The sequence below is a fragment of the Acomys russatus genome, chromosome 7, assembly GCF_903995435.1.
Source record: "Acomys russatus chromosome 7, mAcoRus1.1, whole genome shotgun sequence".
Classification (NCBI taxonomy): Eukaryota; Metazoa; Chordata; class Mammalia; order Rodentia; family Muridae; genus Acomys; species Acomys russatus.
The window spans coordinates 62,956,944-62,970,368 of NC_067143.1; the positions used below are offsets into that span (position 1 = coordinate 62,956,944).

The following is a 13,425-nucleotide window of genomic DNA, read 5'->3' on the forward strand; positions in this document are numbered from 1 at the left end:
TCCTCTAATGTTCTTTTCATGGCCCTTTCAGATTTCTGTAAATGATCTCAAAGGCCATCATAGAGTCTGCCACCTAATTCTGAAATGCCACAAACTTCAAATTTAATTATTGCCACTTCTTCCCAGTACTAAAAATGTGTGTGTTAGTCTTTTGTATGACAAGTCACCACAACCATAGTGGCCTAAGACAAGGGGTTTTTGTTTGTTTGTTTTATGTGTCACAATTTCTATGAGTATGGAATTCTAAAAAGGTTTTAGACAATGGCTTTGGCTAAAGGTCTTTAAGCTGTGGTCAGACAGGGACCAGGACATGTACACTAGAGAGAGTCATTAAGGGAAAGAGAGACTCATTAAGGGAGAGGAAAGGTGCATAGTAGCCAGGCAGCTTTCTCCCTTCATGGAGAGTTAGACTCCCCATGTGTTGTCCGCACATGGTCTGGTTTGAGCTTCCTTGCAGCATGACAGCCTCAGGGGTCACTGGACAGCATGCAAGGTGACTGAAGTCTTCAAGGGTGAGTATGATCACGAGCAAAGCAGACTACTCAGAGTGCCTTTCTGACCCAGCCTCTGAAGTCATCACCTCGTTCTAATGTTTACAGATAGTTCCCTCTTGTGATGAGAAGTTTGTCTAGGTAAGAGTGTAAATTACCTTATAGGATGGGAGACAATAGTCGTACCTGTAGCAAAGCAGGACTAACCTGAGACCTCTGTAAGTGTATAGTATAAAAACTACAAGGAGTAGGGTATGGTGCTGCAGACTATAATTTGAGCACTCAGGAAGCTGAAACAGAAGGATTTCCACAAGTTTGAGGCTAGCCTGGGCTACATAGTTCCAGGCCAGCACAGAATGATTAAAACCCTGTCTTAAGTAAGTAAGTAAATTAGTAAGTAAAAGCACAAGGGATATAAAAGTTTACTTAGGCAATGTACACATCTTAACTAGTATCTCAGTTTATTCTTCAGATATTTACTTAGTCAAGAGTGAATAAATGTTATAACTTATATAACCGTAATATAATACCTCATTCTACATTAAACTGTCATTCATGCAATCCAGTTTACTTATTTATATGATTTTGAGTGTCAGCTAGATAAAAAATCTGACTTGCTGTGTATTTTGAAATAATTTTAAGTTCTTTTTTTTAATATATGGATGATTGGCTAAAATGGAGGCCAGGGTACATATATAGAATCATCATTAGATTACTCCACACTTAACATTGCATCATTGTTACAAGCAGCATCTTTTAAAAAGTTGCTTCTTGTTTTTTGTTGTTTAGCTTAGCATGTCTGAACATGACATTTTTCATCTATGTGATTCTCACCTGGGGACATTTGTCAGTATTTGGGGTTGTTACAATGGGGAGAGTTGTGCTTCTCCTCAGCCCCCACCATGCTAAGGCCATAGGTGCTGCCAAGTATCTTAGTACATGCATGTTTTTGTTTGTGATAGCTAAGGTTGAGAGACCCTAGATTAGAATATCATTAAGATCTTGCATCAGATGGGCTTGGTGGTGCACACCTGTAATCCCAGCACTTGGATAGACAGAAGTGGAGGCATAGGTAGGCTGATCTCTGTGAGTTCGAGGTCAGCCTGGTCTACAAAGCACGTCCAGGACAGCCAAGGTTACACAGAGAAACCCTGTCTTAAAAAAAAAAAAAAAAAAAAAAAAAAAACTGGCCTCACTGTAAATCGTGAATTGTGATTATTTTAGAGGTTGTCATACACAGGAAAGAATAAACACATCTTCAGCAGGTACAAGCGCTCACTCTGTGGTGTGCTGAAGCAGGGTGATGGTGCAGTTTTAAATGTCTTTGGTTTCCTTATCATATCATCTGTGACATTTTCGTGTATATGAATTTTCAAATCTTCGAACCCCTTACCTCTTTTTTTGGAGACAGGGTTGAGTTGTAAACCACATTCCTGGCAGTTCTCCAACAAGATATTTTTTGAATGGCTGGATTACAGGTGGATTTAAGGGCAACTATATCATCACTTGAATGAGTCTGCACATGAAATTAGGCAAAAATGACAGTTAAGAAAGAGGGAGAAAAATGCTTTAGTAGAATACTCTGTGGGAAGTGATGTGAACTTTGTATGTTTCGGAGGAAAATAATATATATTACACTACCTGTGATACTGTATTGATACAGATTTGCATCTTTAAATAAATCTTTTTTTTAAGAAAATTATTAAAACGACTTTCTCAAAGTTTTATATATATGGTTTATTTCTAGATATAGCTTTGGGTATTTGATAATTCTTTTCATGTTTAATGGAGGATTTGTTCTGGGATTCTTTAGTGAACGAAGTAGTTTTTCTTTACGTTGTCTGTATTGCCTCGTTCCCTGCAATTACTTTGGATTGAGAGTTTCTTTATAAATGTATTGAATGTGTTATCAGAGTTTTCTGGCTAATGATGCTGCTTTTATTTTCTTTGTTATTTCTCATATTCTGATTTTCTCCCATGTCCTCCATTTCTAAAGCCCTTAATTTTAAGTCTTTATAAATTTTATATACTTTCAGCTAATCCTTGTGGGAATGTAAATGGAATTCTTTTATTTCTTAATGAATTATTTTCTGGTGTTTTGGGGTCTATTTGGTTCAGAAAGTTTCTTCTTAATTATTGCTTGGATTGGTGCTTTGATATCAGTGACTTGTGGCAAGTGATAATAAATAAAATGACAGATAATATTAAGATTCTTTGCCCTTTAAAAAGAAACAAAGAAGTAATACAATGATTTGTTTCTTTAAGGAAGGACGTGGGTGAGTCCTGAGGAGAAGAATATTTCAGAAAGTACTTAGTATTAGTCACTGATTTCACAGCACATCCAAATAATCAGGAGTGGCGCCAATCACTGTTGAAGAGAAAGCTCTTGTATTTTTCTAATAGAGTTGACTAAACGGCAAAGGAATATTTCTGTATATCTGCTGCTAAAGTTAGAATCTGTGTTATGGACTCTCACTAAGTACAGGTTAGCTAAAAGGCAAAGGGAGACTAAATGATTCTTTAGCTTAGTGTGAGATACAGAAAAGTTGAATTTAAACTTGAGTGTTGCATATCGTTTGAGAATTAATTCTGTGTCAGCGGAACCTTGTGCCGGCAACATTAAATTCCCTTTTCTACTGCTTCCAACTTGTTTTTCCATTTTGGATTTATAAATTATTCTCTCAGAATACAGAAATATTCTGATTCTCTGCTGGTTTGGTACACTTACTGAATTACATTTGGGAGTGAGTGGTTGGGACCCTGGGTGATAATGGGATTTTACCTATTCTTTATACTGTATGAATCTCTTCATTTTTCTTGAAATACAGGATGATGAAAACAATCACCCGTCTTCACAAAGCCATGGTATTTCTTGAATATTTCACAAGTAACTCTTGGGTTTGGAATACTGATAATGTCAATATGTTAATGAACCAACTGAACCCTGAAGATAAAAAGGCAAGTATTTTCTGTTTTGAGTTAGAAAATGTGAGCAGTAAAGCAGCCTGCAACCGAGGCATTTCCATAACCATCACATGGGGAAGTTGTCCATCTGGTTATGCTTTCTGAGTGTTTCAGTCTTATATATACGGAGATAAAATTTGCTTTGTCTTAGAATTGATAGTGTTTGAAAATACCAAAGGCTTTTCAAGTTGAGTTGTTAATCCTCTCTTCCCGTAAGGTTGAGTTCAAAGAGAAATCGAACATCTTTGTGGGTTTTATGATCAGGATACCTTGTTTTCTCTAAATTTGGGCGTGGGGGTTGAGGGAAGTAAACTCCAGTTGCTTTTTTAAAATTGTATGCTCTTTGTCACTTCACTCTGCTTACTTGAAAGATACACTGTTAGCCAGGTGTGGTGGCACACACCTTTAATCCCAGAACTTGGGAGGGAGAGGCAGGTGGGTCTCTGTGAGTTCAGGCCAGCCTGGTCTACAAATCAGTCCAGGACAGCCAGGACTACACAGGTGAAATCTTGTATTGGAAAAAGCAAAACAAACAAACAAAAAACCAAACCAAACAAGCAAAAAGAAAGATTAACTATTTGTCTTCCGAAGTTACCTCAAATTGTTTTGTTTTGTTGAATTCATGTCTCTCTCTATAACTATGGCTGTCATGGCACTCACTTTGTAGACCAGGCTAGCCTCAAACTTACAGAGATCTGTCTGTTATGCCTCCTCAGTGCTGGATTAAAGGCCTGTGCTACTATGACCAAGCTACCTTATATATTTTAGCATGTGTGTTGTCTTAGGTTAAATAGGTCAGTCACGTCCTTTTAGGGTACAGAATGCTAGGATGGGGCCTAGAGCCTTGTTCTCAGTTGCTTCCTCCTTATGCTGATGAGACAATACCTTGTAGCCACGTGTGTGCTTTCATATTACTGTAGTTCTCTAGTGCAAGCCCCACAATTAGGGGACATTCCCTCCATCCATTTTCACTCTTGGAGCTTCTCTTTATTACCCCTTTCCTTCTGCCTGACATGTATCTTAAGAACACCAGAATTAGGCTTAGTATGAGACTAGTCATAGTGAACTTCCAGCTTTTGATTGTCAGTCTTTAGTTCACTTAGTTTTTAAAAAAACACTTTCATCACATTATTTTATGTTCTATTTTGTTCAGTTGAATAGTCAGTTTTGTTTTGCTGACTCTTTTTGAGGTTTTCCACATGTTTGGTGTTCTGAAACTTTCTTTGAGCTTTTTGTGCCTGTAGATGGGTGTTTTTCAGCAATTTTGGAAATTCCTTAAGCATTTGTTTCTTCAAATGTTGCTTTTTCTCTCCGGTCTTTCCTCCTCACAAAATGTGGCAGACGATGGTGTCTTCAGGCTTTTAACATCAATTGAAGTCTTTGCTGTTTGACTCAAGTGTAAAATTATTCAAATTGCGCAACAGCCAGTCAGCTGTGTAGAAACCATTCCGTTGAGTTTTTATACTTCCATCTTTAGAAAGTTCAACTATATCTTGGACATTTCTTCATAGTTGTTCTAAATCTTTTCTCTGATAGTTCACATTTAAATGATAGGCAATGTTTGACTCTATTGTTTGAGCAGAATAATTAGCAAAACAAAAGCATGAAAATGAGGTGCCCTGTCTAACTCAGGGTACCTCTTTCCATGTTTTTGATTTGCTAATCATTACTTATTTTCCTGTAATTCATATTCCTTGAGGTTTTATTGAAATTTGGGGACATAGATTGAAGCTGAAGCTTTCTATAAGAATTTTCCTTGGGCTGGGGAGATCGCTCAGAGGTTAAGAGCACTGGCTGCTCTTCCAGAGGTCCTGAGTTCAATTCCCAGCAACCACATGGTGGCTCACAACCATCTGTAATGAGATCTTGTGCCCTCTTCTGGCCTGCAGATGTACATGCAGGCAGAACACTGTATACTTAATAAATGAATAAATTAAAAAAAAATGTCCTTTTTGGTTTTTTTGGCAGAAAGAATGGTCACAGAATACTTGATCCTGTTTGCCCTAAACTGAAAATAAAAACACTGTATACCTCACCATTATGTGCAGATATTTTTAGGTGGATTTTTTGTGTATGTGTGGCTTTTTTTGATCCATTACCTTATTTCCCCCTTTTTTATTCTCTTCCTTTTTGGGTTAATATATAGCCTATTTTGCTTAATAATTGTTAGAGAGTAAGCACTCAGCTGAGGAACCTAGAATGGTACTATTCCTTGATGTCTGTCATACCTTTTCCTCTGTTCTCCCAGAGGTAATAGTTATCTTGAACACTAAATAAATGTTCCCTTTTGTGACTGTCTACACAAACAGTATTATAAAGTATTTTTTCATTCTTATGTTTATGGCTATATATTGCTAGTTTGAGGCTGTAAAGATTAATTGTTCTGTGAACATTATTTATGCCATATGAACACATGTCTGTAGAGTGTATGCCTAGAAATTGAGTTGATGGGGAATAGTCTGTTCATATATTTAATTTATTATAATAAATATTTCCCAAGGGCTTAAGTACATTCGTGTCCCAAGTGCCAGTGTGTACGGGCTCCTTCTTCACAGGGCTTTGCACTGCTTTCATGCACCTGAATCCCATTCATTTCCTCGTCCCTTCACATCCGCTCTGCGTGCGTGTGTGTGTGTGTGTGTGTGTGTGTGTGCGCGCGTGTGCGTGTGTGCGTGCGTGTGTGTGCGCGCGTGTGTGTGTGCGTGTGTGTTTCATGATATCAGTATGTATTTTCTACTAATTGTCACTAATCCATTCATGAGGGTAGAAATTTCATGATGTGATTGTTGTTTTTAACAAAATCCTAAATGTTCAATTTTACCCTAATGACTCAGGAGCCAGACGCTGGGTGAAAGCCTGCCAGCTCAGGGAGGCAGAGAAGGCACCCAGCTGACTTCCCTGCTGCACCACATCCCAGAAGGGAAATGCCCTTCCTCTGCACTGCCTTACACACACTTCCTGTCATCTAGTTGCTTGCTCTGCCTCTTGACCTATTGTTGATTTTATTTAATCCTATTTACAGAAAGGTCTTTGATTAAAGGTGTGTGCTAGATTTGAGCCACACCACAACTATTTGTTTACAATAAACAGAAAGCTCTTGGGTTAAAGGTATGCACTAGGGCAGAGCAATACCACAACAGGAAACAGTTTTTTCCCGTTTACAATGTGATCAAACATCCTGCAACACAAAATAACCTCCTAATAGTCCCTCTGTCCCTAAACTTCTGTTGAAGATGAAGCTTCCACCATGTACTTTGAAAGGGACACAAATAAAGTCAGTGCAGTCTATGCAGTAAACTCTCACATTTGTCAGGACCATCATTCTTCTCCCACAAAGACGGACATGGGCAGCCTGGGACCTGGAGTCACTCTTCGGTCCTGAAGAATACCCTTCAGTGCACTTCTCTACTGTGGGTGATATCAGGTCACTCCAGTTTTTATTCTGGAAATATCTTATTTTTCAAGTATATTTACACTGGTGTGGATTGTTAACATTAGTAATCTGTTGAACACTTGGAAAATCTGGTTTATTGGCTTCTACTGCATCCATTGAAAGTAGTTAACAATCTGGTATTTGTGTTGTAGGTAATCTTACCTGTCCTTTTTCTGACTTATTCTCAGATGCCTAAATGTTTATGCATATATGGTGGGCATGGTCTTTAAACCTGTGCTTGGTGTTTGAACACTTTTGCAGGCAGCATGTTCTTAGGTACTGCTTCTGTTCTTTCCTCTCCTGTGGGACACCAGTCACACGATGTGTGTATGTATAGATGCCTTCTTATAGCAGCGCCTTTATGAAAAATCAGTTCTCCATCCATGTTGGTGCCATGGTACTGTCTTTTCATTTTAGTAATTTGTTTGTAATATTTTCTCCTCTAGAATTTGTTATTTTTGAATGATGGTTTATAGTGAATAATCTCCATGTTATTTCACAAAAATGCCTGACTGCCTGAGTAGCACTTCTATAAAGTTTGCTTTTCTAGATTTATCTACACTTTTTATCATGTGACACAGTAGCTGTTACTAAAATTCTAAGCCAGCATTCATGGCTACGTTTTGCTTTTTATTGTTTATTTATTGTGTGTGTGGTGGTGGGTGTTTGAGACAGGGTCTCATTATGTGGCACACTGTCTAAGTCACTGTTCTATGGCTGTGAAGAGACACCATGGCCAAGGCAGCTCTTATAAAAGTAAGCATTTAATTGGGGTCTTGTTCATTGTCATTGTCGCAGGAGCATGTAGCTCGTAGGCAGGCTCTGAGGTAGTTGCTGAGAGCTACAGCCTGATTCTTAGGCAGAAAGAGAGCAGTATGGCCTTTAAAAAGCAGTCAAATATATGAGCCTATGGGGGTGATTCTAATTCAAACCACTACACAGAGACTGGCTTCAAACAGGCGACCTTTGTGTCTGCTGCATACTGGTTTTAAAGTGTGTACCATCATGCTCTGCTTGATTTCTCTTGATGTCAAAATTTTTCTCTACAAAAATTAATCTTTATGCTATAGATAATATATAGGAAGAAGGAAGGTTGCAGATAGAAAGGAACTTGAAATGTCTATCAATTCATATGTAAAGTAGTAAGGAACACAAATCTATATGGACCATAGAAAAGGTAATCCTATATTAACATGATTTATAATCTTTTCATTTGGGATTATGCTTCAGAAAAAGTAAATTTTTTGACAAATCACAAAAAAATTAGGAAGGTAATATCTCTTTTCCTTACCATAGACCTTTAATATTGATGTACGGCAGCTACACTGGGCAGAATATATAGAGAACTACTGCATGGGGACTAAGAAGTACGTACTGAACGAAGAGATGTCGGGCCTCCCTGCAGCTAGAAAGCATCTGAACAAGTAAGCTGGCATAGGCCCCATGCACATTTTCTCTTCCTTATGAAACATTACACAGTTTGCTGTGATGAAGTAGTATTCTGAATAAAAGTAATGTATTATATTTAAGAAAATGCTTGCCCTTGGGTTTGTAACTGTGTGATATTTATTTAAGATTCTTAAAAGACTGGAGGGATGGCTAGGTGGTTAAGAGCCTGGCTCCTTCTCCAGGGGACCAGAGTTTGATTCCCAGTGTGCATGGTCTACCACAACTACTGTCACTTCAGTTCTAGAGTACCCCATACCATCTCTTGGCTCCCACAGGCACCAGGCACACGTGCGGTACACAGACATACATGCAGGCAAAACAACCACACACATAAAATAAAGAAAGATTACTAAAATTTAATATCTTAGCCGAGTGCAGTGGCTCTTGCCTATAATCCCAGCACTGGGGAGGCAGAGGCAGGTGGATCTCTGTGAGTTCAAGGCCAGCCTGGTCTATAAAGCAAATCCAGGACAACCAAGGTTACACAGAGAGACCCTGTCTCAAACAAATAACAGCAACAACAAACCCCCACCAGGTTAATGTCTTCATTAATGTATGTGTAGTCTTGAGCATGAATTTTGGATAGAACTTAGTTTTGAAAAATCACTTATTTGTTTCTTTTAAATTTCTATTGAAAAAGTAAAAGTATTAGCAGAAAATGAATTTTTTTTGAACCAGAGTTACTTTTATGTGGTTGTCTTTTTTAATTTATAGCACAGAATAATGGTTTCTTAGTCTCTTAGTAGAAGTAGTACCTGAATGCTGTACTAAAACAACAAACTCAGAAAACAGGAGTCAAATGAGCTGTAGTAATCATTCAGAGATTTGAGTACTGCTAAGGTTATCTCTTTGTAGTTTCTTTTTTTTTTTAATGATTTCTGGGATTCATACTATGCACTTTCCAAGGTCACAGCACTATAGAGCTTGAAAATGCCATATTTCTTGATGAGGAAACTGAGGTTTGCTAACTGGGATGGAAACTAGAACATAGATGTTTTGAGTACTTATTTAAATCTATGTCTATATCTCTGTTGCTCAGTCCTGTCTTGTACTGCATTATTAAGTTACTGGAATTTATAATGTACCTATCTGAAGGCTTAAATTTCTTTAGACAACCATAAGAAGCTACCAGAAATGTTTAGAAATATGAGCAAGGTAACATGCTTGCAGACTTTTGAGTGCAGAAAGGTCCTGTATTTAACTTTTAGATGAGAACTTGTTGGTTGGCTTTTGAGCCTAGGGACTATTATTAGCTATCAGTGATTTTTTTTTTTTTTTAAGATTAGATAGAAGCTCCAGGAATTCAAGACATGTGTCTGTTTTACTTCTAGTTTGTTTCCTTCTTCCCTCCCTGTTACCCTTTCCAAATTTCCCTCACCCCTCTGTATTTCTGACAGGTTCTCATTCTGTAGCTGAGTCTGGCCTCAAACTCAGGATCTTCCTGCTCAGATTCAGCCTCCCAGAAGCTAGATATGAGACACCATGCTTGGCTTCAGTTACAGTTGTTCATGTCCACCACAGGGTGGGCACATAGGGCGGGCACCACAGGGTGGGCACATAGGGCGGGCACCACAGGGTGGGCACATAGGGCGGGCACTTTAGTTGTTGTTTGCTAAGTCTGTAGTCCAGGGATACGGATATAAAAAGACGTTGCTGTATACGCTGTTGCTAGACTAATGCATTTGTTTGCTACTGTCCAGTCATGTTTGGCAGGTATGTTTGACGTGTGCTAACTTAAAATAACTTTAGTTTTTAAATGTTGAAAGTTGAAAGATCCCTTAGAACTTTGATTAAATTGATAACTGTTAATTGACTCCTATTCAAAAATAATTTTATTCTAGAAAATATTTAGTGTGTCTCTTGCTTTTCAGGTTGCGGAATATCCGTTATGGTTTCAATACTATCCTTGTGATACTTATCTGGCGCATTTTTATTGCAAGATCACAAATGGCAAGAAACATCTGGTACTTTGTGGTTAGTCTGTGTTACAAATTTCTGTCATACTTCCGAGCATCCAGCACTATGAGATACTGAAGACCAAGAATTTAGCATTAGAACATCTATGCATACGGTGATCTAAATGCACAAAATGTAAAATGTACTTAAGTCATCTCACCTTTTGTTAAGACATTAAACCATCTTAAATTGGAGCGTGGAGTAAATTATGGTCCATTTTATGTAACATTTTAATGTTTATGCTCAAAAATCTAGTGAACACACTGTGGTATGCCAGCTCAGCTCTGCAATAGCCAAACTATGATTTAACATTTAATCCTTGGAATACAAAGGGTAGGAAGAGGGCAGACGTGGGGCTATGGGAACATTGGCCAGTGTAACTGTGCAGTTCTGGAACATACTAGTTAAAACATGCCTTAACATGCAGTCCTAATATTCAGTGCAATGAGAAGTTTGCAGATAGGAGGCCTAGATAAATTAGTTAAGTATTTGATTTGATTCTTCAATGTTGATTTCTTTATTCAGATAAGAGGTGGGTTTTAGTTTTGCTAAGATGACAGCCATGTATTTTTGCTTCCAATAAGTTATAGGTGGTATCAAATGCAAAGACATGTTCTAATTTTCTTTCTGACTAAATGTGTGTTGCATATAATTTTCTTGTAAGTAATCAGTTGCTCTTATGATCAGAAGGCCAAATACTATTTTAAAGACACTAATGAATTTGAGACTTTGTATCAGTATATACTCTGTGCACTTGAAGAAAAGTGGAAACATGCACAGTAAAACTGTGTTAATACCAAAAGAATAGGAAAACATTTTTTCTAGTCCACATTTTAATCAAACGGAACGTTGGTGAGATGTATTTTCATTTTAAAGAGGATTTCTTGAGACTAGAGTAGAGGTGGGGCTGGGGAAGGACCCATCTTACGTGTTCTCCCCTCCCTTACAAATGTTTGCACAGGACTCGCCCATCTGAACGTGCATTATTATGAAGGAGGGTAGTTGCAGCTTTTAACATTAAGAAAATGTCCTTATGTGTTTGCCAGCACATACAAATTTTGACCTTGAAAGCTGAATTCCTTTAAAAAAATAATGCATAAGTATGTGTATAAAATTAAATAAAGGATTTTTCCATGTAAAGTAGCAAACTGTTGAATGAGTTCCAAGTCATCATTTCTTTGCATGTTGTTTTAGCTTTAGAAAGACATGCAGTATAGAAACAAGCAATAGCAAGAAAATTGATGTATGTTTGTTGATATATTACAATTTCCTTCAAGTCTTACTAATTTGTTACAGTAATTTTATTATATTTTTGGTGGCTTGTTCAGCACAATACTGTTATAATTAAGCTGATCAAGTTGTACTACATTTAAATCACAGCAGTGTATCTTGAAAGTGCTTAAAGGGGTAAGTTCACAGTACAGAAAATTAAATGTAACTTTACATTTCAATGTTTTGTCAATTGAAATACAATGTAGAAGACGTTTATTTTACTATTGTGGAAAAGCAAAATGTAAAAGGAAACCAACTTTTTCCATACAGGTGTGTAAATCTAGAAAAGGAAAAACAAATGCTTCTGTGATGAAGCCACATTTTGTGTAGTAAAACTTGTAAATGTTATTTTAAAAGAAATATGTATGCAAATACCTGTGTTCTTTGGAGTGACACTGAAGTCCCTGGTCTGGGACCATGCCAACATAAGGCATGAGAGACCATGATAGTGTGTGAAAACGGAATAAATAATGCCTTTGATTTAAGGTGGCCCATATAATATACATTGAGTACTCACTCCATGTCTCCAAATACATTTCCATGATGTAATGAAAACACACTAACCTTTGTATGATTTTTATACATCTGCCAAATATACCTAGAATCTGGTAAATGGCCTTTGGGTCTCAGGAAAGAATCAGGTGCAATGTGGGCAGGTTTGTGAAGTGAAGAGGACATGTGTCTTCTGTAATTTAATTTAAAGAAGTGCTAACTAGGGGCGTTCTGAGGTCACAAATTAATATTGTGTGTTTAGAATTCTGTTGTCAAAAGAAAAGTAATGAGTAAATGATGTTTCTCCTGGAATTTACAAATTTGAAGTTAGCATGGAGCATAAAATGTGACATTGTTGATCCTCTCCAACTATACTTTGCATTCGAGTCATATTTGAAGAGTTTGGAAACGTATTCTTCTTGTAATTTGCTAGACAGTGTTTTGAGTTTTGATTATATTTTCCACACAGATTATTCAATAGGACAACCTGTAAAATAAATCTATTTCATTCAACTCATTTGGCAAAACTGTTCTCCAAACCATTTGGAGTTTTCCCCCTTATCTTTCCTTCTCTGAATTCTGATACACATATTTATACACTGTAATGTCATTGTAACTGTTTAATTGCCTTGGCAACGCTAATGTATCTTAAAGCTTAATGCAGATAAGCATGACGGGGGTCATATGTTGTTTGACTTCAGGATAAGCATTTCTCCAGTCTGCCAGGTGAAACTCGGAAGTGGGAGGGACTCTCCCCTCTCTTAGTGTTTGTCTTAGGAACTGATTGGGAAATTTTTGTTTTGTAGGGTTTTTTGTTTGTTTTAAATGTAAACTAATAATCTTTTATAAGAAATAAATAGAAACATTGGGTGCCTTTGTTTGTAAACCAAAAAGTAATAAATGAATCCCTATATTTCTATTATAGTATCTATTGTATTTTTACATTGTGGAGATCATCCATGAGTTAATGTGGCTGTGATGACAGGAAGTTGTCCTTGAACCTTTTGTCTGTTTTAGGTGTCCTCATCCATTCTCACCATCGTTTTATTAATGTTTGAGTTATTCACATAGCACTTTAGGGGAAGCATATAGGCAGAATGAACACATAGTTAAAAATATTTTTATATAGTAGTTAATTATGAGGCAGATTTTCTGTTTTTATTTTTTTAATGTAAATAGAACCAGGAGACCACCAGCATGTTCCTAGGATGAATGACATGGTGTTAGCTTGTAGGTTCTTCAACAGTAATTGACCTTACTTCAATTAAAGGATTATTCATTTTCATAGAGATTGAGTGAGCCATTTGGGGGAGGTTGAGAGTGTGTCAGGGCGGGGTTGGAGTGTAAATGGCTTGATAAGCATGCCTT

At 37.3% G+C, this 13,425-nt stretch overlaps 1 protein-coding gene across 2 annotated transcripts in view; it reads left to right on the forward strand.

The window, feature by feature from the left end:
- Nucleotides 1–11,927, forward strand: part of Far1 (fatty acyl-CoA reductase 1) — a 57,066-nt gene extending 45,139 nt beyond the window's left edge. The window contains exons 11-13 of one of the 2 annotated variants that reach the window (XM_051149247.1): nt 3,320–3,449; nt 8,185–8,312; nt 10,209–11,927. In XM_051149247.1, the coding sequence (XP_051005204.1) occupies nt 3,320–3,449; nt 8,185–8,312; nt 10,209–10,371 (421 nt within the window). In that variant the 3' untranslated portion in view covers nt 10,372–11,927. Of the gene's footprint in view, nt 1–3,319; nt 3,945–8,184; nt 8,313–10,208 lie in introns of those variants that run through there. The other variant, XM_051149246.1, reaches the window with a different exon arrangement.
- Nucleotides 11,928–13,425: the final 1,498 nt, after the last annotated feature.